Source organism: Trichomycterus rosablanca, chromosome 6, assembly GCF_030014385.1.
Source record: "Trichomycterus rosablanca isolate fTriRos1 chromosome 6, fTriRos1.hap1, whole genome shotgun sequence".
Classification (NCBI taxonomy): Eukaryota; Metazoa; Chordata; class Actinopteri; order Siluriformes; family Trichomycteridae; genus Trichomycterus; species Trichomycterus rosablanca.
Window position 1 is genome coordinate 38,681,279 of NC_085993.1, and position 26,349 is coordinate 38,707,627.

General features: G+C 38.3%; 2 protein-coding genes across 3 annotated transcripts; one reads left to right on the forward strand and one right to left on the reverse strand.

Annotated features, from left to right (window-relative positions):
* Positions 1–6,288: 6,288 nt before the first annotated feature.
* On the reverse strand, positions 6,289–13,685 carry ntan1 (N-terminal asparagine amidase). Its single transcript, XM_062996938.1, has 10 exons — positions 13,532–13,685; positions 12,356–12,458; positions 11,487–11,552; positions 11,284–11,392; positions 10,792–10,865; positions 10,648–10,701; positions 10,497–10,550; positions 8,644–8,741; positions 7,302–7,415; positions 6,289–7,209 (listed from the first exon to the last, which is right to left on the reverse strand). Exons 1-10 carry the CDS (start codon positions 13,610–13,612, stop codon positions 7,042–7,044), a joined length of 921 nt encoding a protein of 306 aa, XP_062853008.1. The 5' UTR covers positions 13,613–13,685; the 3' UTR covers positions 6,289–7,041.
* Positions 13,686–14,669: 984 nt separating this feature from the next.
* On the forward strand, positions 14,670–26,080 carry ddx17 (DEAD-box helicase 17). Of its 2 annotated transcripts, XM_062997812.1 has the most exons (13): positions 14,670–14,882; positions 15,656–15,815; positions 16,166–16,262; positions 17,061–17,194; positions 17,345–17,410; positions 17,546–17,687; positions 17,774–17,934; positions 18,467–18,639; positions 18,972–19,082; positions 19,809–19,870; positions 20,334–20,393; positions 23,398–23,628; positions 24,402–26,080. In XM_062997812.1, the coding sequence occupies exons 1-13, from the start codon at positions 14,830–14,832 to the stop codon at positions 24,920–24,922; spliced, it is 1,971 nt and encodes a 656-aa protein (XP_062853882.1). In that variant the 5' UTR covers positions 14,670–14,829; the 3' UTR covers positions 24,923–26,080. The 2 variants fall into 2 exon arrangements, with proteins under 2 accessions (XP_062853882.1, XP_062853883.1); XM_062997813.1 differs by lacking the exon at positions 20,334–20,393 and having other exon boundaries at positions 14,672–14,882.
* The last annotated feature ends 269 nt before the right edge of the window (positions 26,081–26,349 follow it).

The following is a 26,349-nucleotide window of genomic DNA, read 5'->3' on the forward strand; positions in this document are numbered from 1 at the left end:
GGTTGCCATCCTTGACTCCAACCAGGTCCGTGAGTTCCACCGTCTACATCCTGATAGACCCGGTAGGCCACCTAGAGGTGGCCGTTGAGGGGGGGGTACTGTTAGGATCCGCCAGCGCTTACCTTTCATTTTCAGGGTTTCCCAGCGTTTTGTTTTCATTCCGGTTGGTATTTTGTTTTTCTCCGTTTTCTTTAGTTTCCCCGATCGCTTTTGTTCTTGGTGGTGGTTTGCGTTTGTTTTCCCGTTTTGCTCCCTTCTCCCCCTAGCGGCCTGGAGCGGTACTGTTTTCGGAGGTTGCTGCGGTTCCAGCCAATAGATCGCTGGAGGGCGGACCCCACACACACCTGCGCCTCATTCCTCATCTCATCAACTCCTGCATTTAAACGCCGGCTTTTCTCTCACTCGTCGCCAGATTGTCTGCTTGCCATACGGTACACAGACGGCCGTTCGTTGTGTCCTTAAACCGTGAGTCTTCTTCTTTTACCTTCTCCTCTTTAACGTATTTTGTTTTTCATCGCCTCCTAGACCTTCCCCCCGTTCCTGTGTTCCTGCCGTTCCTGGTTCTCCTGTGTTCCTGCCGTTCCTGGTTCTCCTGTGTTCCTGCCGTTCCTGGTTCTCCTGTGTTCCTGCCGTTCCTGGTTTTCCTGCCGTTCCGCCGTTCCTGGTTCTCCTGTGCTCCTGTCGTTCCTGGTTTTCCTGCCGTTCCGCCGTTCCTGGTTCCCCTGTGTTCCTGCCGTTCCTGGTCATCCTGCATTCCTGCCGTTCTTGGTTCTCCTGCGTTCCTGCCATTCCTGGTTCTCCTGCCATTCCTGGTCATCCTGCATTCCGGTTCATCACTCCTGGTCATCAGTCCGCCCTGCAGTTCCCCGGCGCTTCCAGTACCGCTCCTGCCGCTCCCCTCTCGTTTTCTGTTATCTTTTTGGTTGTTTGTTTTGGTCGTTTATTTATTATTTGTTTAAATAAATATCGTATTATCACTTCTGGGTTTTGTTGTTTGTGCACTCGCCTTTGGGTTCCCCCCTAGTCCTTGGTGGGTTATTAACTAACCCTAACAAAACCTTTGGTGAATCCTCCTTTTATACTCAATCACATTTCCCTCACATGTTACCAATTTATCTGCTTATTGTAAAATGTTTCAAAATTCGGTAACTTCAATAATTTATAAACTTCTTATTTTGCCACTGTCTAAACTTTTTAGACTGTGCTGCAGGCATTAAAATAAAACAAATCTTCAACATTCCAAAATATAATCAAGTCAAAATACATTTAGTCATTTTTTTTAAAAGTCAACCTCTGGAAGCCGCTCAGGTCGTGCAGCGGTAAAGTACACTAGCACAACAGAGTTGAGGTTTTGAATGCATCGTATTGAATCTCAGCTCTGCCTTCCGATTGGGCTGGGCGGCTGCATGAACAACGATTGGCTGTTGTTTTTAGGGTTAGGGGTAAAAAGTCAGATCATAGGTCCTCATAACTGGTGCAACTCTGGCCCCTGCTGGCTGACTGATGGCGCCTGCACAGGGCTAAGGAATAATGCTGATGGGGGTGTGGCCCTCTGTACACAGTGCCCGTCGGTGTATGAACTCGACTCGTGCGAGTGAAAAATGCAGTCTGTACTGACTGTATATGCCGGAGGGGGCGTATGTCAGTTGAGAGGCGTCCTCAGTAAGCGGTGAATGGTCGAATCAGTATAGAGCATGCATTCAGCGTAATTGGACACGACTAGATTAGGGGAGAGAATTGGGGGGGGGGGGTCAACCTCTGGAAATGCTGTATGTGACGAAAAATTTCCAATTTACCATGGCAATATGTATGGCGAGGTTTAAATATGTGACAAATACATCAATAATCATGGAACAATGTTACATGACTTTAATACATATACAGCTACTTTTTAGTTTTTCTAAATTGCTTTGGTGCATTTCTATGGAGGTAAATATGTAGCAAAAGTTTTGCACCAGTGAAAACCAAATCTGTACAATTTGGATCTGTAAAAAATTAATTTGTAACTTTAAAAAAGATTTGTGCCTGTAAAAAATTCATTTGTAACTGTAAAAAAAAATCTGTAAAATTTGTATCTGTAAAAGAGAAATCTGTAACTGTAAAAAAGATTTGTACCTGTAAAAAATACATTTGTACTTTTATTTTCGATGTGAGAATAAAAACATTGCAGCACAGTTTCAAATCTGCCCGCCACGAGTTTTGCAACAAATATCTCAGTCAGCGTGCTGCAAAACTGATCTGTACCTGTAGCTGCAGGGGCGAGGCTTAGGGGCGCAGGGGCTGGGACATTTTAATGTAATAAGCAATGTAAATTGCATATTTCATTCTTTATTATTGTACTTATGCTGTGGTACATTGTATGATTCGTTATTGTACCCATGCTGTAAGACTTGTATTATGTAATGTAGTTGTAGTAAGTAGTGCAAGTGACATGGTAACTACTACAACCTTTGTTATATGAAAAAGTACGTTTCTCCATTTTTGTTAATTTTTTATATTTTATTCTTTATTACTGTACCCACACTGTAGATCTTTTTTTCTGTAATTTAGGTGTAGTAGGTAGTACATGTCACTGGGTAACTACATTGCTTATTACATTAAAATGTCAGTTTATCATTTTTAGATTTTTTTTACACGATATGTATTTGACTGTACCTGTACTGTACAGTTGTGGTGAATGGTACATGTCACTAGGTAGTACGGAACTACTGTATAACCTGGCTTTATGCACTTTTGAGAGGCTCCCTTGGCTTTTCAAGGCAGATGAAGCTCACAATGACGAAATAGCGTTAAATAAAAATAAACAGAAAGACTTTTTTTTTTTTTTTTTACCCCTTTTTCTCCCCTTTTAGCGCATCCAATTGTTCAATTAGCATCGTGCTTCCTCTCTGTCTATGCCGAACCCTGCCCTGACGGAGGTGATTGAAGCTAACCCGTATCCCCTCCGAAACACGAGCAGCAGCCAGATGCATCTTTGCCACCCACACATTGACGAGTTTGGCGCCACCTAGCGTTGCATGCGGAGAGACACACCCTAAGGGCACCCTCTCCCATCTCTGTGTAAGCGCCTCCAATCAGCCGGCAGAGAACGCAATCGCATTCTGACAGAGAGAGACCCACATCCGGTTCTTTGTCCCACCCCCCACATGAGCAACCGGCCAATCGTTGCTCATATAGCCACTCAGCTTCGAACCGGTAAAGCAAGGCTGGATTCGATACCACGCTCTCAGAATCCAGCCCTGGTTGCAGCGCGTTTCTTTTTACCGCTGCGCGTTTCTTTTTACCGCTGCGCCACCTGAGCGGCAGAAAAGACTTTTAAAAACATATGTGATTGTAGTTTGTGCCTTGTTTACTGCAAAGTCAGTTCGTGCAGGTTTGTTCATTTTTTAATGTTTATTAGCCGAGAACGAGATGAAAGAAACTGGAATGTCAGGCGAATGTCAAGTATAAAACTACCAGGGTTAAACGCATTAACACATTAACTAGCAGACACACGCAGGCAACATCCACCATAAAACCCACAGCAACACTTATAAGGAAGTTATGACATGAGTTATGATGTTCTGATCCAACTACACTGAAACTTTGTGATTGGCATTAGGCAGCCAAACAGACACGCTTCTTGGTGCGCTAAAAACCAGCTCCTTTGATTGGTCGGTAATTACGTCTATTTCCCCCTTCGTCCCACCCAAAGCCCCGCCCCTGCAGCTACAGGTACAGATCAGTTTTGCAGCACGCTGACTGAGATATTTGTTGCAAAACTCGTGGCGGGCAGATTTGAAACTGTGCTGCAATGTTTTTATTCTCACATCGAAAATAAAAGTACAAATGTATTTTTTACAGGTACAAATCTTTTTTACAGTTACAGATTTCTCTTTTACAGATAAAAATGTTACAGATTTTTTTAACAGTTACAAATGTATTTTTTACAGGTACAAATCTTTTATACAGTTACAAATAAATTTTTTACAGATCCAAATTGTACAGATTTGGTTTTCACTGGTGCAAAACTTTTGCTACATATTTACCTCCATACATTTCTCTGATCAGAATTAAAATTCTCATAACTGTTAGTTCAACCTCCACAAGATTTAGTCATTTGTGCACATCACAGTAGCAGTTTCTCATTCCGTCCAACAAACTGCAAATGCTTTTGGACATGCATCAATTGCTTCCATACAATTCTTTGCTGTTTTATAACATTATCATTTGTCTATGTCATGTCAGTCAAAATGAACTATACTTATGAATGCTGAATAGTCATTCCCTATGAAACTAATAGTCCTCATTTCATTGCTTGAATCATTACATACAAAAATGTTGAACTAGTTGTCAAAATAAGCATGTTGTATGTTCCAATTCAGTTCCAATATGTACTGCAATATTGTTTACAGTTGTGCACAGCTCTACCCAAAGGGTGTTTCTTATGTTTGTTGTAAATAAGTTTGTACTTTGCTTTAGCACAATGCTGTGAACAAATTAGAATTGCAAAGAGCATATGCAGTAAAAATGTGAAACATACGTATTGTACTCATTTACCTCACTAAATACAGTAATGTGTAACTTAACTGCAGATTTCAAATGGGTGTGCTAATAGTGTATAGTGCTGTCTTGAGCATTTTCAGGTAGTGTCACCATGATCTGACTTTGTTGCATTGCAAAACACTTACAGAGTGAACTGTCACAATGAAAACATGACAAAGCCATTTGACTATCTTGTTCATAAACAATGGTGTCAGGACTTTTTATTTTGATGACACTGACACTTTCATTGACATGAATACTTGCTTTTGAGGAATGAACTATCCTTTTTGAGCAAGTGACACACTTTTGCAGGTTATCAACTAGGTTTTGCAGTTTGTACTAATTGTTTTGAGAAATGCACTTACTGTTGTGCAAATGTTAATAGTGATGTGAGAAATGCACCAAAGCAACTGAGAAAAACTGTAACAAGCCAACTAACAAATGCCTTTATGGCTAGATAATCTTATCAATTTAAAAAACAGTTGTCACATATAAATAAAAATCCCTTTTTCATATTTGATTGTAGTTTGTTCCTTGTTTACTATTAGTCAGTTCATGCAGTTTCATTTATTTTTGGATGTATATCAGCTAAGGTGACCCATACGTCCTCTTTTTCCCTGACATGTCATCTTATTTGGGACCGACCGACCTAAAATGCGTCCTGCAGGGATTTCTAAATCACCAAAAATATCGGGATTCAGTTTTTCTAGTCTGCACTTACTATTCGGTGTATGTGTGTTTTTGTTTTTACGAAGCACCACAGCAGATACAGATTAAAAAATGCACATCTGCCTTATTAAAAAAAGCCTTTCTCTTATTCCAAAACATGTTCTAACACAGATGCTCCTGTCAACACCTTGTTGCCACTGCATAGAACTTGCTCAGCAAACACTAGAAGACACATAACTGAGAGGGGTTTTTACTGATGGGAACAAATACATTAAATTAAAGTTAAAAACATTCCAAATAAGTCTAATACGATTGCGCAGTACATCAAAGAAACTAAAAAAGGGATTTTATTCATAGGTGACCACTGTTTATTTTTTATTTGTTATTATTGTTTTGGGCCAAACGCTGAATGGAAGGGAATAAGATTATCTGGCATATGTTAGTTGTCTTGTTAAAAAGTTCAATAACATAGTTGCATCATTGATGCATTTGTCGAATATTTAAACTTCTACCTGATATGCAATGGTGCCACCAATTACATGAAATTAGTCAATGTGTTAGGACCAGGGTTCCCTCGTACTGTTGTTGAAAACCGAACCATCGTCACCCTAACCTACATTTTATTATTTGTTTATACCAAAGACGTAATCTCTATTGAGATTATTTACAAAAATTGATTGTTCCACAATTCCACAATGGTAACTGTAGGTATACAAAAATAATAACTTACTTAACTTACGTTGGTCGTAAACGTGCGTTTTAAAAAGTATGTTGCGCCGCTCAGGTGGCGCAGCGGTAAAAAGAAATACCTGGTATCGAATCCAGCCTTGCTTTGCCGGTTTGGTCGGTCGGTCGGTCGGTCGGTCGGTCGGTCGGTCGGTCGGTCGGTCGGTCGGTCGGTCGGTCGGTCGGTCGGTCGGTCGGTCGGTCGGTCGGTCGGTCGGTCGGTCGGTCGGTCGGTCGGTCGGTCGGACCGACCGACCGACCGACCGACCGACGTTTATTAGTTTCTGTCTACTCGTTAATTGTCTTTCAATGTTCTGGCATTATAACAAGTTCTACTATTAAAACAAAACAAACAAACAAACAAACAAAAATGACAGATATTCTTTAATATGCTTAATCAGAATAGAAGTGTGTATTAGTTTAACTTCATTTCCAAGTGACAAGACAGGAATATGAATACTGTAAATGAAATATATGAGGATTCTTCAAAAAGTTTCCAAACTTTTAAAACTCTATTTATTAAGAATTTCAAAAACAAATTACATAACTTTTCTACATAGTCACCTTTCAATGCATTTTTTCCTGCGTCGTACCAACTTTTTAATGCCATCAGCAAAAAATGTTTTTGGTTGAGCGTGTAGCCACTGATGCACCGCTGCTTTCACATCATCATTACATGATAATCTTTTTCCCCTCAAAGCAGTCCAAAAAGGTGGAAATTAGATGGCGGACTCTCTCTCAGTCTCTCAGACACGACCAATTACTACTCCTCCCGCCCTTACTGTTTCCAACCAAAATATAAAAGTGCAGAAACTTTTTTTGAACATCCCTCAAAAATAGCCAGGAATGCCTGAAAGAAGGCACCACCTGCCCGATTTCACATACACATGTTAACAGTTGCCCAGTTACATTTTGTCCGATTGATAGGAAACACAAAAGTGCTTCCCCATTCACTTTTATAGCAAGGCAGATATGCTTACTTGAACTGCAAGTAACAAATGCTCTGACATTGCAAATAAACATATTTACCTTGAACAGCAATCAACAAAACATGTCTTGGCTGACTGATTACATGTTCAGTACGGGTAAATTGTGCAAAATAAATTTCAGGCTGACATTTCTTTAGGACCAGACTCTCTCCCATTCCCCTTGCTCTGAACGCTTAAAGAGCTGTGGCAGACCTCCAGGAAAGAGAGCATCTGTGGTTGGGTGTTCCAGCAGAAACTGGATGGTAGACTTGATATCTTGGACAAAGTAAGGTGGCTCAGCGTAAGGAGACGTAGACAAGTACTATTACCAGGACAGAAAAAAAGAATGAAGGTTATCACATACATTTTAAAATAACATGGTTCTTGCTCAGTATTCCAGCCCAATTAATTTACCTGTAATATGGTGTCATCATCTTCAGCCAGCCAGAAAGCTATGTCTGAGCTGGGTCCCCACCTGCATGGACCAATCTTCACCTGCTCCTTAGTAGAGTCATACACCTTAGCCATCTATTAAAAGCAAATATCCAATATTAAAGCTCTCAGCCTTTTTTAAATGGTCAAATGCTTCTTATGTGCTATCAATAATCCTACCTTATACATAACAGTTTACTGGGTATTTATAATTTATGGATGCCAGTTTATTGGGCACATCTACTACATTATGAATGACAGTTTATTTTGTACTTTTATGCTATAGGTTATGATTTATTAACTTTTATTTGCACCACGAAATTAATAGTAGTAGATTCTTTAAAAAATAAAATTAATAAAAAACCACTATAAACCTACAAATAAACTAGTAATACAATGCAATGTAAGAATGTACAAAGATATACAAGTTTAAACAATTCAGTCAAAGAAAGAGAGCAGCTGTAGAAATCTTTGAAATGTTTATGCCCAGTTTATCAGCCCCGACCTACCCCAATCATAAACAGAAATGATCACCATACAACCACAACACTAAATGTACACAGTGTACATTCAGTACCACACGTCACTGCTTTGCTGAGAGTCCTCTACCATTTAAAGAATATCTGCACTTTGGTAGTCCTGTGTTAGTCCCTTTTAATTGCTAGACAGAGTAAAGAATGACTACAGGGCTGTAACTATTAAGCACTGTACTAAATATTTAAAATATTCTTTACAGATATGAAGGACAAATCCAATTGTTTTACATTATCTAATTAAAAAGTTAAATGCAAAACACAAAAAAGACTCTTTTGCAGGACATGAGCCTCAGAGTTTAATCTGTACAATTTGACAAGTGCTAATTATTTAAACTGACTGACCAGTACTGCTTCAATAATTTTCTTTTTAAGTGATTTTAAGAGATTTCAATTGTACAGGAATCCAACTAAACATGATTAGAGTTTATAGTTTGATGATCTGTCACATGATTGTGGTTCATTTCTTATAAAACTATCATATCAGCCTAAAAATAGCAAGTATTTTTACCCAGTACTGCACTGTAACAAACACCATTACTAATATAAACAATGCTTTTGGTTATAATTCCCACCTTTTATATAACACCTGATCAATATGATGGGAACTGTCTGTGCTGATGTAAGTGGTCCTCTTCAGAACGATTATTTCCCACTATACACTATTTATGGGTCACTAAATAAAATGTAAATGTAAATAAAATGACCCAGATAGGACATGTTATATATACAGACACATCTTAAGTTTGCAAAAAACAAAAGCAGTAGTTTTAAATATGATTAGTAGGTACCTGTCCACCGGTGAAGGTACGTGCAGATCGCAGGTTGTGTGCCGGCCCTCTGTGTGGAAATGACGCCGGAAAAACATCACCAGTTTTTACATTCACACCTAAGAGCACACATAGTTTAATTTAATCTCAGCTGCAACTTTATTTTGTTGGATTTTGCCATCATGTACTTTGAAAATAGAGGAACAATTAGCAATGTTAGTGTTTAAAAGATTTTAACCAATAAAGTTTCCTGGTAAAAGGAAACCATGAAACAAATAAGAATCCTGTTTTCTCCACCACACACTGTTATGACTACAATTTGGAGGGTGCTATCATGCTTATTTTATGGCCATTTGGCAGCTTAATTATTTAGTTTCTGTATTGTTTTGTTTAATTATAACAAAATAATATGACACAAAAAAACATATAATTTGAGACTTTATGGTCCCTTAAAATTAAGGTTTTATATGGTGGTTGCTAATACAGCTACAGTTAATGCTTTTTAGCTACATAATTAGCATTAATAGTTTAATTGCAATATTCATGTTAGTGTAATACAAAAAAGATTAGGACATGGTTAAACAAACAATAAATACATTTGTTTGTTTGTTTGTTTATTAGGATTTTAATGTCATTTTAACACTTTGGTTACATTCATGACAGGAACGGTATTTACTCATTACACAAGATTCATCAGTTCACAAGGTTATATCAAACACAGTCCTGGACAATTTAGTATTTCTAATTCACCTCACTTGCATGTCTTTGGACTGTGGGAGGAAACTGGAGCACCCGGAGTAAACCCACGCAGACACAGGGAGAACATGCAAACCACACAGAAAGGACCCAGACCACCCCACCTGGGGATCGAACCCAAGACCTTCTTGCTGTGAGGCGACTGTGCTTCCCACCGTGCCGCCCGCAATAAATACATTTACCAAAACAACAATAAACATACTGTTAACATAATCACAACTAATGTTAGGTGACATTTACAGAACAGCAGAGTCTGTTACTAGGACCTGGTTAATTTTCAACAAGAAAATCTGTGTAGACGCCCAGGTGGTGCAGCCCAGGGATATTCCGCTAGCACACCAGCACAGAGTTTCAAACCGAGGAGTTCAGAAACTCGGTGCTGGTGTTGCCACTGGTCGGCTGGGCGCCATCTAGCTGGCATAATTGGCAGTGCCTGCAGCAGATACTAATTGGCCACCGTATCTGCAGGGTGAGGGCCGGACTATGTGTGGGTGGGTGGGACTTCATACGCTGTGTAAGGACCCTGATTGGAGGAAGAGACGCCTGTGCAGAATGCAGGGGCAAGAAGAGGAGGGCTGTGCACGTGTCGGAGGAGGCGTGTACAGCAACGTGTTCTCTTTGGATGCAATCTGGTATCTCTCAGCAGCGGAGGACAAAATTGAGTGCACTAAATCGTGAGGAAAATGGGAAGATAATGAAAAAAAAAAAAGAAAGAAAAAAGAAAATCTGTGTAAATGTGTTTGTTTAAGCTTCTTCTCTTCTTTTATATACAACAGTGGTAGTTGAGCAGTTATGTTATTGGACTAGTAGTTAAGTGGTTGCTGGTTTAAGCCCTGACACTGCCAAGTTGCTACAAGATTCAATCCTTTACATTTAGTACAGCTGCACGATAGCAGATTACTCTAATTGATTGTCATTGTTATTAAAGCTGGTTGCAGTAATTACACTCTAACATGGTCTTGTTCTATCAGACATAATTAATTTAAAACTGTGATTAAACTTTTAACTGCATCTACTTTAGAGCTATTTAATTATAAAAACACTACTTTTAGAAATCAGAAACCATGGTCATGGTACAAATTAAACTGATGACTGTTTCTTTATATGTTTTACATTACCTATTCCGTACACAATTGGTTTGTGAATCCCGTCCATCACCACATCGTTCATTTCTATAACATAATGCATTAATCAGCAACAGAGCTTACATGGTGAAAAATGAGAGAAATTTAAAAAAAAAATGACACAACAGATAACAGTTTGATTTACCAGTAATGCAGCATGATTCCAAGTGAATTTCTTCTTTCTGTTCCTGAAAGGCAGCTAAAAAAGATTTATTATGAGTAAATACAGATTTAACAACTTGCCAATTGCATTATAAATGCTGTAACTGATTTGTACAGTATTGCATACCCAAAACATCATGGCTGAGTTTATGGGAGGTTTTGTTGTCATCATCAAATCCCCCAACAAGATGAAGCTCTAATCTAAATACAGAAAGATTGACTTCTTCACTTACATAATATAAATAATTCGTAATATGTCTGCTGTAAAAAATAAACATTTATGTCTTTGTCAGTTGCTTTTATTCAAAGACACTAACAGTTGAGATGCTACAATTTAAGCAATTTAGTATTGAGGGCCTTGCTTAAGGGCCCAACAATTGCAGGTGGCTTGGCAATTCACCAAAAAGTTTATTTGTTAATTGTGCACTAAAGCAGACTATTTTGCCATTTGGTGCTTTTTATCTTGTAAAATTAAGAGATCAAATGTTTTAACAACAAAAGCAGCACAATCATGGTACACTTTTACTTTATTTTGTAAAGCACACCTGCACAAGTGATTTTCATAGCACAAATCTGTCATATGGAATGCCAAATGTGCAGAGGTTATAAAAAGACTAACCTGCCCTCTTTTGTAGGATTGCTTAGGGACATGACAGCATTTACTAACAGAGGAACTTCGGTCCAAGTGTCTGAACCATCAAGGTGAGACAGACAAGATACTCCACTTCCTTTAAATAAAGCATGAGGAAAAAGTATACTGTGATAAACCTGATAGCCAGACAGATATAAAAAAACAGACAATGGTACTCTGCTTTTTTGTACCTTTATGGCGCAAAACTACTAAGTGACACGTTGTTGCATCTCCAGAGCCAATAACAGTAACTGATTCTGCAAAACAAAGGATTAATATAAGTCCACAACATTACCATAAAGTTCTTTTAGATCTAAAGATCTTTAAGATGAGACACCCTTCCAGTGGTTTCAGGTGCTGGTGGACCCACCAAACCTGGAGGTATAGATCTTTTTATATATGGGGTTACATTTTCTTAAAAATTTCAGATACAAAAACTATATGGAATCCATTGATTTCCCAGTACAGCTGAATAAATATACACAATATGGCCAGAATTATGAGTGCATATGTTTCAACCACAATCCTTGCCAATAGGTGCATAAAATGATTGACAGAAAATTTATTTTATGCTTTCAACTTTGTAGCAACAATTTGAGGAAGGCCATTACCAGTTTAACTGTGTCCCTGTTCACAAAGCAAAATTAATAAAGAGTTTGATGTGAAGGAACTTCAGTTGTTTGCATAAAGCCATCACCGTAACCCTACTTAGCACCCTAAGAAGAAATCAGAACATCAACTGTGGGTCAAACCTGTCTAGCATCAATTCTTGATCGTGTCCAAATACTTTTGGCCATGTAGTACTTAAATGGCTGTGAAATACTTGGGAATGCCACCATATTATAATACATTGAACACACTTCTGTATGTGCCGTTTTTGAGATTTTTGCATGGTTTTAACAAACCGGTGTACAAACTATTAAAGCACAACACATTTTTATAAATCAGTAGGATTACAAAAGTAATAATACAGCTCTAACACTAACTGTTGATAGGCTAAGTTATATTCTGAATAGATATTCTGAATAGATAATAAAAACACTAAGACTCAGACACTCACTGTCTGCTGGAGTAGTGGCTGCATATTCTCGTTGCTGCATGTAGAGTAGGCACTTCGGGTCCACGATCAGAATGGGTTTGGAGCGAAACACTTTGGCTTTTTCCTTCAGAAAACAAAATAAACATAATATATAGAGACCATGACAAGTTGCAAGTTTATTCTCTGAATAAATGTAAGACTGGAATGAATTTAACAATCATTCAGTTGCCTTTTTATGTCATAGTTTTTTATTTAAACATATTTTATTATCTACATCAACCATATAAGGACAAAATACACCCAGCACAGTAAAAGGCATTTTCCCTTTTAAGTAGGTTTTATTAGATTGACTTTATTGTATTGGGGAGGCTTTTGGTGAAAGTCTTTACCGGGAAACAAAGGACTCAATGCAGGAATACCCTGGACAGGGTGCCAATTCATTGCAGGGCTTAGGCCATTCTTATCCAGAAGTAGTCAATCATGTCTGTGTAACGCCCAGCTGGCCAGTAGCACCGATTATATTCAAACTTGGCTTTCAGCTGTAGTAGGCCGAGACAACTGCACCACCTAAATGCCCAACAGCCAGCATATATTACAGGACCACTTGCACCCCATAGTACAACACCTTATTTTGATGACTTACTGCAGTGCTTTATCCTGGTGAAGTACATGATGGGTCCACCAGTGGGCTCAAAGTGAAAATACTCCCTGGACAAGGTTACACTTTATCTCAGTGCAACACAATCATGCATTCACTCAGTAAGTCACACATTTTTACAGCAACCAATCCACTTCTACATGTTGTTCTTTGCTGCAGGTGGATGGAAACCTATGTATTCTGGTGCACCTGTAACAGCATGTGGGGTACCTGCCGTAGTGTGGCTGGAGTTAAGCATCTCATTGGTGTCTTGGGAGTCAGGTAAAGACAAAGACAAAGAGCTACACAAAACTAAAAACACTATGTGTAGAAAAGTAGCCTGACTGCAGTATTTCTCCCAGCACAGAACAGCACAGCACAATGCATAATCTACAATATTATGACACACTCAGATAATATATAATGCTATAATTAGAATCATATAATCACTGCTTTCCATTAACCCTTCACAATATGACCTGGTCAGTTAATGTACATATAGTTTTAACATGATTCTGTTTAAATGAAGTAGCCAGTACACCAATCCCATCAGCACTTACCTTTAAACAGGAATATTTCGAATACAGTTCTGCTGTTGATGTCACACGATCGATTTTCTTATTCTGAATCAACAGTGGCATTTTGATTAAATATATACAAGATTCTTAATCAGAAGAGTAGGAGAACTGTACTAAAAATAATGTTTTGTGAAAGGCGTGTGCACATGTACTTCCTGCATTCATCGCTAGGTTGTGCTCCATTCTGAGTACAAGTGTCCCATCTAGGGCTCCTAGCTAGTCTGCCTACTCAATACTAATTTGTATCCGACAAACTGTCAGAAATCTGGCAACCTTTGGGTTATTTTAAGACTGGCCAATCAACAGTTTAAATACTGTCTTTCTCGATATCTATTTAATCAATACATAATAGAAATACCCGCCAATGATGAAGTAAATAAATGGGAGATATTTAACGCTTGCATGAAATTAAACAGTCTGTTTAATACGACGCATAATACTAAGTTCACTTTAGGTAGAAGTCTTGGGAGACGATGGAGTCGATTACAAACACTAACCGTATCTTTACGCCGCTTATTGAGAGTCATAATCGGTTTGCGTGTTTCTTTGCGTACACGGTGCACCGTCACTGTGGCTGCGTCCAAAATCGCATCCAGTACGTACTAGATTGGAGGCAGTGCGCAATGCTCGATGGCCGGTAAAGCAGTACGCTGTTTCAGTACGCATGCGCGCAGTGTGCTCACAACAGTGGACGTGCTGTGTGTCTCTACGTAGGTATTTGCATCATAACGCAGAAGCGCAGACCAAGGCCTGCACTCGAACTGTTTGTGTTTTTAATAACTCGCTTCTTTCGTGTCTTTTGTTTACCTTTATAAAAATATTATATCTCCAGAATATACGACACCTTTAAAAAGCATTTTGTAAAATTGCCAGAACATTGTAGCTACTTACATTATTTTTATGCTTTTTTTTTTTTTTCTGTGGTTTGTTTGTTCGCTAGCTTAGCTAGGTTTAAGCTAGCAAAACATCGACCAAGCAAACAACTTTTCTGTTTATAAACTTCTTAACAAAGCAACTTAAATTGAAACAAATGTAACGTTTTCAGACAATTACTTGCATTATCTACCAAAAGGTAATAACGTTTATAGTGAAATTTTAGTTCCGTCATTTTGTTAAGGCTTGTTTTGAAGTTTGTTTATATCAGGTGCTAATAACTGTATAACTTGCGTAATTCACGCATTGTTGGTAAAACTTGACGTAATTTCCAATTTAATAAATCAACCTTTTTAAGTTAAATCCAAAAAGTGTGTTTTGGGGTGAAATTTTGAGTGTAGACAAACATGAGAGGCAACTCCTATCACGATAGAGACAGAGACCGTGGACGCGACAGAGGGTAAGAAGCACCACCGTTACTGCGTTAATGACTGTTTTTACTCAAAGTACTGCTTTAAATAGTGATATAGTTCTTTATTATGCACAATACGTTTTTGCGTTTAATCTATGTTAATTTTGAAGCCAAATTTTCAGGTGTTATGTACTTAGTTTTTAAGTGTTATTGTTTAATTATATTTAGGTTAGTGCATCTACATTTAGTTAATTATAGTTAAAGTGAAAGGATTACCAGCACTTGTTAGGGGCATGGCAGTTTTGGTAATTTAAGGATTTCTACAACTGTGTTTTTGTATCTTAACAGTTTTTTCTTTACAAAAGCAGTTATAATTTTACAGGTGGTGACTTCACTGCGTCAAAATTAATGACTGGACTGGTTGAACCTGTTATTTATATAGATGTAGAGATGTCACCAGCTTTTTAGTTGTAATAGATTTTGTACCAAAAAGCATTGTATTAATATAGCGGGGAGTTTTCATGATATTTTAGTTAAATAAAACTATATCATGTAGTTTAATCTATCTGAATTTTATTTATAGGTTTACTACATCTTTTCGAGTAGTAAGAATTATTTCATTAAGAAATTATGAAAATTATATAATATAAATTTAATACGAAAAAAAAGGGAAATGTAATTTGTGTCAGTATACTTCCAACACTCTATGTATGTGAGTGTGTGTAGACATAGTGCACTAATGTCATTAATGAATTTTATGTGCTCTCAACAGTGCACATTTTGTTTTTAATAGAAATGTTAACTGATGATGTGCATTTCAGACCGCGGTTTGGGTCCAGTCGTGGAGGTCCACCTCCTCCTCCCAAGAAGTTTGGAAATCCTGGGGAACGGCTGAGAAAGAAGAAATGGGACCTTGATTCACTTCCTAAGTTTGAGAAAAACTTTTACAACGAGCACCCAGACATCCAGCACATGAGCCAGGTTGGGGAAAAAATACATTCTTGTTATGAAATAATAATTTAATTTATTTCATAACATACACTTTTACACTTTTTTTAATCAATTAATTTTGTAACTAATATACAAATTATTGTTAAGTGATTCAATATAAATATTGAATCAGTGTTAATAACTTGTTAATAACTTGGTGAATAGTTTAGATGCAGACAAAATTAAAAAAAAAGATTTTAATTTAAACTAGACAGGTTTAAAATGTTGTAAAGACAAGTTTTTGCATTGAAAGTTTTTTGAAAAGAGGTATTTATATAGTGTCATTAATAAAATGCATTGTAGTGCTGTACTAATGTCTTAGCTCCTTGTGTGTTTTTCAGTATGAGATAGAGGAGTACCGCAGAAAGAAAGAGATCACTATTAGGGGCTCTGGCTGCCCAAAGCCAGTGCCAAACTTCTACCAGGCACAGTTTCCTCGTGAGTAACCAGAACATGGCCAATACACAGACACAATCTAATAAGCATCTTTGTATAGAGCACACTTTCCACAAAATGTTTTAAAAATATTGTAGATTAAATCCTAATCTGTAATGTACATACCTGGGATAGTTAGTATTAGGATTATTTCGATTCTTTTGATTTGTTATTAATATCAACAAAGATCAAATTAACCAAGCCAGGTGTCTTGCTTACTTGGCCTAGCCAATTTCCTGAAAATTGAAAATCCCCATAAAAATTTAGTGCAATTAAACTGTTTGGCACATTAGCAAATTACTACTAATGTAATTAGGTTTTAGTATCTTAATGACTTCTTTTACTTATTTTGATTTTGCTTACGAATCAGAATTTTTTATGCACTGAAATATATAATTTATTTATGGATATATGCACAAAAGTGGTTAAATCATTTTCTCCTCACTATAGATGCTAGAGTGAAGTGTTCTTTATCACACATGTATACATAGCAATTTCTTTGGATTGCAGTGTTCAGGATTTTTATTAAAATATTGTCTGGGCGAAATACACTTGCAGTTGGAAATATTTAATGTATATGTGAATAAAACTTGAATTGAATAAGAATGTACAAGTCTCAGTAAGCACAGGAAAAATTTTTCCCCACTTAATAATCTCTGATAAGTTTTAAGAACAAGTTTCTGACACCTGTCTTGTGGAATCTTTACCCATTCTTTTTGTGCAAAAGCTTCCAACATATTGAAGTTTGATTGCTTATTTTTAATATTTTACAGCTTCAACATTGTGTGTTTGTGGTTTTAGAGTATGCAATGGATGTGCTGCTACAGCAAAATTTTAAGGAGCCCACAGCCATTCAGGCACAGGGATTTCCACTGGCCCTTAGTGGCAGAGACATGGTGGGCATCGCACAGACCGGATCTGGAAAAACACTTGCCGTAAGTACCTGTATTCTCACTGCTAGTGACAGAGAATTAATAAAAATAAAAAAAACGGGAAGTAAAAAGGCCCAGTGGAATAAACAGCATCTGGAAAAGAAAAAAAGACTTATGTCACAGGACTTTATTGTTTATCTATCTCTCCCACAGTATCTGCTTCCGGCCATTGTGCACATCAACCACCAGCCATATTTGGAGAGAGGAGATGGTCCAATTGTGAGTGCTCATATTTGAATACAGTTTGCATCAATTTTAAGCATCTCCATTCAAAATGAGAACCATAATGACATCAAGTCTGCTTTGTGTACATTTTGTTTTTTGTTTGTTCCTTTTCTTTCTTCCTTTTCTCAGTGCCTGGTTCTAGCTCCCACTCGTGAACTGGCCCAGCAGGTTCAGCAGGTGGCATACGACTATGGCAAGTCCTCCCGAATCAAGACCACCTGTGTGTATGGCGGTGCCCCTAAAGGTCCACAAATCAGAGACTTGGAGAGAGGTATCTTAAGCTTGGAAGTGTCAAATCATCTGTACTACCATGTATGTTCAAGAGGGAATTTAAATGCACAAATGGTTTAATTGCAGGTGTTGAGGTCTGCATTGCCACCCCTGGTCGTCTGATCGATTTCTTAGAGGCAGGAAAGACAAACTTGCGGCGCTGCACTTATTTGGTCTTGGATGAGGCTGATCGCATGCTGGACATGGGCTTCGAGCCACAGATTCGCAAAATTGTAGATCAGATTCGAGTATGTTTGAATTTTATATTTTCAGTATTTTTTTAAATATTCTTTTTTAAATTTTGTTGTAATACTACTCATAGATAGCAATTTATTAATGTTTTTATAGTTCTAATTCATTTACAGTTTGATGCAAAGCATCTTCTACATAAATTATAGAATATCTTATCTCAAATACATGTGGTGCATCTCTGTTACTTGCAATCATGTTGGAATAGTAGTAAAAGCAGTTCAGTTTTATCTGAATTATGGTTGTTCTGGGTCTGGTGATAAGTGTCAATTTGTTGAAGGGTAATACACCCATACAAATTAGTTCACTCCCTCACTTCTTGGTGTAAATAAGAAGTCACTCTACCATCTGTTAGTTATTGGGAGTATTGAACAAACCCACACAAGCACTGGGTGAATAAGCCTCACAGAAATTGGGGCATACATGCTACCAGCTGTACCAAAGTGCTGTCTACAAAGAGTATATTCAGCTGTACTGTTAATCTGTATCCTTCCTTAAAGATGTCAAAAAGTCTCTGTCTCTCTTTCACAGCCGGACCGACAGACACTGATGTGGAGTGCTACTTGGCCTAAAGAGGTGCGTCAGCTAGCAGAAGACTTCCTTCGGGACTATGTCCAGATCAACATTGGGGCCCTTGAGCTCAGTGCCAATCATAACATCTTGCAGATTGTGGATGTCTGCATGGAGAACGAAAAGGACAACAAGTGAGAACATTTAAGGACAGATTTGTTCTGAGCTTTACGCAATGCCAAATAGTCATGTTAAAAAAGGTTTGCAATAAAGTATTAAATCATTCTGCTATAGACAGATTGAACTTGACTTTATAGTGTTGTTGATGGGTCTTTAACGAAAGTCAATTGAACTGTCATTGCAGTACTTGTTTGTTAACACCGGTGAAGACAGTGTAGAGGTGATGTGTATTGAGGACAGTGCCTAAGGCCGAGGGAGTTAGACACAACTTTAGAAGTAAAGTGTGTTTTATTTCCCCCACTGTGGCTGATGGGAGTTTAATTTGTTCTGGTCTCTTTACCTACAGGCTGATTCAGCTGATGGAGGAGATTATGGCTGAGAAAGAGAACAAGACCATCATTTTTGTGGAGACAAAAAAACGATGTGATGACCTCACTCGCAGGATGAGGAGAGATGGGTAAGAGGGTGATTGTTTACTATAAAAGTAGAGCTGGGAAAAGTGTGAAACAGGCACTTGTGTCCTCAAGTATATATTTTCTCTTATGCATTATACGTAGGATTTTATGTTGCCATAACTGTATAAATTATGCTAACTGGTATCACATAGTCACTGTCTATATAACAACCTGTGAACCTAAAGATACCTCTTTACCTTTAAAGTGATATGTCTAACAGTTAGTATTCATTATTGGTCTTTCCTTGCTTACTATCTAAAATAATCATAAATACGGCAATGTGTTCTAACCATGATTAAGGTTAACGTTTACATTTTTTAGCTAAATGGAAGGTAGTTGATACTGTTACAGTGAGCAGGCAGATCTGTGGTCTTGTCTAAGCAATTTTGTGCTGAACAAAAATTTTGGTCCAGTTTAATTTTCAAAACATGCAGTTTCACATTTCATTTCAAACTATGTTTAGTGTGTGGCTGTGGCCCTATCTTGCCCCTATCTTGACACCCACACACACAGAATCCATCTGCAAAATTAAATAGTAAAAAAACACATGATGGAAGATGTTTACATGGCTTCTTTCCCCAATTTAACAAGTTATATTTTTTTACTCTTAACACTGTCAGATAGGGGTTTGAATAAGACTGAGTGATAGTTTGATAGCATGTTTATTTACAAACCTTTTGGCTGCTTATGAACAAATCTAATCACTGGTTATGCTTCTGTTTACTTAGATGGCCAGCAATGTGCATTCATGGTGACAAAACTCAGCCAGAGAGAGACTGGGTTTTAGCAGGTAATACTATATAAATAGAATATTCTTTGGACACATGGCTGCTATTTAGAATATAGGATTCCCATCTAGTTTTGTAGGATGCGTCATTAGTCTTTTGCAGCCCCCTGTTGATTGAGTGAATAGAGGCTTTTTGTTCTTTATAAATGAGGTGGTTACGATCATTTTTATATTTAAATGGTTTCACTAGCTTCTTATCAAACACAGGGACTTTATGTGGATTCCATAAATTTTTATATGGTTTGTTGAATCTGTAAATGCAGACCCCTTCAAATATGGAGGGCTGACTATGGATTATGGTCATTTAAAGCTGTCATTTGTTTTTGTAAGCAATTGGGGTTTGCACATTTGAGCTATTTTAATACACTGTATTTTTTTCTTGTTATTTTCCTATTGATAATTTTAAACTATTTTATTAACTGTAGGCTTTAGTAATAAAATCATGTCTCTGTCTGTGCTATTTTAGAGTTTCGCAATGGTAAAGCTCCCATTTTGATTGCTACTGACGTTGCCTCCCGTGGGCTGGGTATGTTCACAATTCAGAAGGAAATGCTTACACCACACCTCTAAACACACATCCTCACACACATTCTTACACACACACACACACACACACACTGACTCTGCCTCAACAGAAATACACTTTTTTTTTTTTGTGATAATGTTTTTAATGTATATTCTTAATTTCTGATATACTCCTTTTAACATGTTCTGAGGAACGATTTGTCATCCAAAACAAATTCTTTCTTCTTCAAACTATCTTCTGCCTTTACACTATCTCTGTTTTACAATCTTTAAGCATTGTGTCTTTTTATGTTCTAGCTTTAATTTAATGTGGTTCATTTAAAATGTCCAACAGCCTGGAGAAAGACCGTGTTTGCTGGATCCTTCTTTAGATTACAATATGCTCTAAGCCTCTATTTCCATGTTGAGCGTTTTTGTCTGTTTCTTGTTACTGCTGTAAAAAAAAAAAAAACATAGTCCTTCAAATGTGGGGCTTGCTGGCTCACTGTTGACCCTAGCTTGGACCTGGGGGAGATGCTCAGCTCCCTTTGTCTCCTTCTCCTCCAAACTGTGCCCAAGTGCAACTTAAGTAAGGAAGCTGAGGTACCACAGATCATCACTGGTTTGTTTTCTAGATTGTATTCCCACTGACGTTTAGAGGCCGGAGCTTTAAAGTTGTGTTTTTTTTGTGTCTTTTATTTTACTTAAAAACCTGGTTTGAAGAAGAGGAGGTGGGTTGTGTTGGGTTGCCAAATTCAGTACGTCTCACTCTATCATTGTTCTCTCTCCCCCTCTCAGGCTCTTTTGAACTCCCTAAATGGCAACTCAGGCAGGCTGTGCTAATTTGGTACAGCAGCTGCTCTCTACCATAAGCAGAGACCTGTGAGGCGCTAGTGGATAAACCCACTCCTCAACTTCTGCCATCAGCCTCTGCTTCAAGACTGCAGAAAATTAGCACTGGACTGCAGCATTATAACCAGGGTCTTCAGGACTGGCATTCTCATAACCTCCCAAATCTGTGCCTGATTTTACTTTATCCAAAATCAGTAAGCATTGATTAAAAAAATAATAATAATAAAAAAATCTGATGCCATGGCCCAATGGGACTCATTAGCATGAGGGACCTGGGCTAGCTCCAGGTCAGATGGAAAGGGAAGACAGATGCAGAGAATGAGAGAGAGAGGGCGGTTAATTGAGTGCTGGATCCAGTCCGGTCCGGTTTGTGGAGGCCCTGCAACCCGGTGAGAGAGAGAGAACTGGAAGGGAGCCGGTTCTGCTCCCGCCAGGCGTTGCTGGTGTCGTGCCGAGGGTGAAGGGGGGGCAGCTGAGCGTGTGAGCCCACAAAAACCTCTTCCTCTCGGGACTCTCCACGGGACCTGGGACTGATCTCAGCCAGGAATAACCTAACAATAGGGTAAGTACCTGACCACGCCCCCAGTAATGACAGCGTTGGTACAAGTCATAACCAGTCATTTTTCATTCCAAATTTTGCTTTCATTCTTTTCATTGCTACACGATATACTGTGCACAAGGAGACTGTAACTGTTAGGGTCACGTACAGTGTTGTCTGAGCCGCCTCCTCCTTTGTAATGAGAAACAGACTTGGTTGGTTAGCCACATGGATATGCCAAACTGTTTTGGACATCACTTTCCAAAGCATTGAAGTAACCTGCGCATCAAATTACTAGCGACCTACAAACAGCCTTTTTAAGAAGGCAGTCATTTCATTTCCTTAAATCTAGGACAATTTACTGTTTAAAGTTATTATTTTGAACTTCAGTTTCAGCATAAACTATTTGTAACTTCATTAGTAATTCATATTTTAAATGCACCTTCACTCTTCATTTACCTGTATAGTTTTGATGGTTTGTAAAGCACACAGATTTAGTTCCATCAAGCAGGGTTTGTGGGTTTAAAAGCTAACGTTGCACTTAAAGGCATGGTCATATTAAAAACCTGCCGTTTATGTAGCTGACTTTACAGGATTTACGTATGCAGTTTAACTTTTTAACCAGAGAGACCAAATCAGGTCCTACATATATACAACATAATAAATTTATCTGCTTTTCCTGTCCACTTCACTGTTAGCGAGCTAAGCTAACTTTGTCCCAAAAACACAAAATCAATAAAACATTGATGAAGCTAAAATGAAGCTAATTTGTCAGGCAAATTTTGTCACAGAAAGAAGGAAATCCTATTAGAATACATTTAATTGTGCACATGGGTATTTTGCACAGTTATTCAGTAGTTGTGTCCCTAAGACAGTTCAACAAAGAACAACCTAAAAATGTGACATGCAGCAACAATGAATAGAACATACATTGTTACACATGTTTACTCCATGCCATTTTCAGTGGTAATGATCAAATGAATAAGATCGTCTTATTTGTAATGTGCATAGTTGAACTCAACTTGCAGGTGTAGTTGTGTGCTAGTGATCAGATGGATGGTGATCGAATGTAAGGCAAGTAGAAAACTGGTAATTCCTGAATGTATGTAAATTATAGGTTGTAATTGCTAAACAATGTAAATTAGAATTCATGGTTGTAAAAACTTGCAAAACAGTCATGGTGGCAGAAGAATTCATTTTAGTATAATTTTATGACTAAAACTCTCTGAAGACCGGTTAAACATTTTTAATGTGCAGGAAGCCAGAGAGATGGAGTTTAAAACTGTCTCAGTTTGGCTGTTAATGTGTATTAAGCTATAAGGTGTTATTGCCGTTCATAATAATACAGGTGTTCATTATCAACAGTACATTTTAATACCTAGTTAAGGAAAAGCTTTTGCTACCAACAGCCTTATCAAGTAAGCTTTGTGGCTGTTATTTAAATAGGCAAGCCACATGGTACTTTCTAAACCAGCTACACAGAGATCAAAGTTCTGTTAGTTCTGTAACACTATAATGCATGGAAAGCATAGCAATAGATTAAATGTTCATTGCTATACTTTACTGATTTCCACTTTTAATTAGTGTTTTTTGTTTTTTTTCATAAACCTCTTCCACACCTTTACACATTTTGAAGATGTGGAAGATGTTAAATTCGTCATTAACTACGACTATCCGAACTCCTCGGAGGACTATGTGCACCGCATTGGGCGTACCGCCCGTAGCACCAATAAAGGCACAGCCTACACTTTCTTCACTCCCGGAAACATGCGGCAGGCACGTGATCTAGTACGGGTCCTGGAAGAGGCACGGCAGGCCATGAACCCCAAACTTCTGCAGATGGTTGACTCCGGACGAGGGTCAGGAGGTAAGCACTGGAAAAATTGTTTTGATGCTGCTGTTTAGTTAATGCAACTTGGCACCTAAAATACCTTTTTGCTTGTGGTCTGGGGTGCCTTTGGGAAATTTATTCTTTATAAACCAACTGAACAATCTGCCTGTAGTGAAAATTGGTATTGTTGCAAACAAGTTACAAATCTTTTGGAGTTACACATTTTTAACTTTCACTGTTCAGGCTAGAACAGGTTTGAACCTCTGGGGTACTCAGCTCTCTTAATGACAGATGTTTCGATTAATAAAATAAAGGGGGAAAAATCTGAACTAATTTGACACAAGGTGAGTAATTTTTGTCAGGAAAGATTTGATTGAGTTTGATTTAATTGCTTATGAAGATTTGTATTAGAGATTAAGCATTTCTCTAGACCTGCTTGTAAGACAAACCATCTACATGTGGAAGAAAATGTACCACTGTTGTTAGATACCTTTGTAGTAGAGAGCATCATGCAAAGATCACACCAAGAGCAGTCAGTGGTCAACTTTGGCTTAATCAAACCAAATTTTTGAATATACCTAACCACAGCACTCCTGCTAACAAAAATGAGTTAATTTAGGTAATGTTACATTACTAGACTAACATTAGCCTTCTGATTGAGTAATGAACTTGGTAGGCAAGTTTCTGTCTGAGTTAGTTGTGTTTCATTAAAGCCATTGTCAGGTTTGGAAGACCGGAGTTTGGAAAATGTATCACGTCAAATAATCAAGTGAGTGTTTGCTAATTGTGTCAATTTGGCTTTATTACAGGTGGACGAATGCGATACCGTGGCTCCAGCTCCAACAACCCCAACCTAATGTATCAGGAGGAGTGTGACAGGCGCATGCGCTCTGGAGGCAGCAGCAATAACAAGGACAGCCGAGGCGGAGGCAGCAGCTATGGGCGCTCAAACCGCGACGACAGATCTTCCGCCTCTGCATTTAGAGATCGCAGTCGGGACAACCACAACAACTATGGCTCTGGGGACCAGCACCAGGGCTACAACAACAGCAGCGGAGGGGGAGGGTACAACATGAGAGTGGGTGGAGCACAGCCGGGTGCAGGCAGCAGTGGCCCAGGTGGGGTGCCTCAGAACCAGCCCGGTCCTCCTCCGGGCCAGTTTAATCAGGGCCCTCCTCCCCCCTTGGCTCAGCCCGGGGTGGGACCTGGGCCACAGCCCCTAATGGCTCAGCAGTTTCCTCCACCACCTCCACAGCCCATGATGGGGGGCTTTATGGGCCCAGGGCCATATTCATACGGCCCCCCTCCACCTCCCCCACAAAGGAAGTAAATAGAAATAAGATGTGTAGTATTGGTTGTTCATCCTGCCTATCTACTACCAGTGTAAACAGAGTGTAGTGTTTAGTGTTTTGTTTTCTTCTGTTCTGGCTGGCAGAGGCGGTCTGGCTTGACGTATATTTAAGGTCGACCATTCAGTGATTGTGGGGTAAGAGCCACACCTGTCACACCATGGACATGTAAGAATATGCTTGTTAGTGATGGCAAACAAAACCATGGCCAATCAAATTATTTTGATTCTTTTTTTTCCTGTGATTTTTGCCAAGTGCCAAAAATTGAGCCCAATTATGACAAAAATAAGTTCTATATTAATCTCAGATTTCATGGAGTGAAATTTTCTAGAGCATTCTTGCTTTTGCTTTTAGAAGGCAAAATTCTACAAACTGACATCAAGTGCTATGAAGCTTTATGGGCAGTTTTATTTGTAATATGTGGTGCTATAGCATCTAGCTGCACATAACTTATGTTTCAGTTCAGATTCAGTCTAGAAAAAAAGTCTAAAATCACATGATGTGAGCCACCAGAAATCTGTTGATTCAAATTTGGCATCGTTTATGTTTGTCCTCATAGATTAAAATCTCAAGATGTTTTGGTCTTTACTGAGAATTTACTTTCTTATAATATTAGCGCTTTAATAATGACTGCAGTTGTGGTTGAGCCGTGATGGAGTTATGAAAGCACAAATTCTCCATACTTGTGATTCTAAACAAAAAAAATCTGTTGTGATATTTAGTATATCAAGATTTTAATATCACCCAGCCTTCCTTCCTGTACCCACCAATAACTAAATTTTAGTTTAGCTTCGTCCTTTTGTACGTTAAAATGTTGCAGTGTTTGAGTAAACTCTTTAATGCATTATCCTTTTGCTTTGTAGTGATTCTCTATTTTAATCAGAACTCTTTTGCAAACTTTATATAGCAGATGTATCAGGATTAAGCTTGTGTATCTAGTTTTGACAGATTTTCCTTTTCTCCTACATCAGCCTGTTGTGTAGATTGTTGTATTTTAAGCATGTTCTAGCTACAGAAAGATGAAGATCATTGATCATTTTGATGGCATCCATGTTTGTGAATGTCAGTTACATTGGTAATCAACCTGATTTGGGGTTTGTATTTGTACAATTTTATTTTTAATAAAGAATTTGACTGAGCAGGATGTGGTGTGACTTGTTTTTGTCTTAGTGGTACTGCCTCCAGCAAGTCCAACAACATAGGTTCAAAAAGTTAGGCAATCTGTAGTGTTTCAACAATCTTGCTAACTTCAAAGACGTCAGACTTCATTGACTTGGAATGCTCAGACCCTCAGGTGATAACTTGATTTCCTATATTGTTTTGAAAGGAACAGCCTGCGCAGTAGAAAGATTTTGTGATTGTTAAAGTGAATACTGTGAATAATTTAAAACTATTTTCCAGTGGAATT

Coding starts and splice junctions, on each gene's coding strand:
- ddx17 (XM_062997812.1), top strand. CDS start 14,830: ATGAGAGGCAACTCCTATCACGATAGAGACAGAGACCGTGGACGCGAC. Junction 17,411..17,545: donor AGAGAGGAGATGGTCCAATT/GTGAGTGCTCAT, acceptor TCCTTTTCTCAG/TGCCTGGTTCTAGCTCCCAC. Junction 19,083..19,808: donor CGCAGGATGAGGAGAGATGG/GTAAGAGGGTGA, acceptor CTGTTTACTTAG/ATGGCCAGCAATGTGCATTC.
- ntan1 (XM_062996938.1), bottom strand. CDS start 13,612: ATGCCACTGTTGATTCAGAATAAGAAAATCGATCGTGTGACATCAACA. Junction 10,551..10,647: donor GGAATCATGCTGCATTACTG/GTAAATCAAACT, acceptor ATTATGTTATAG/AAATGAACGATGTGGTGATG. Junction 8,742..10,496: donor ACCAATTGTGTACGGAATAG/GTAATGTAAAAC, acceptor GTGTGCTCTTAG/GTGTGAATGTAAAAACTGGT.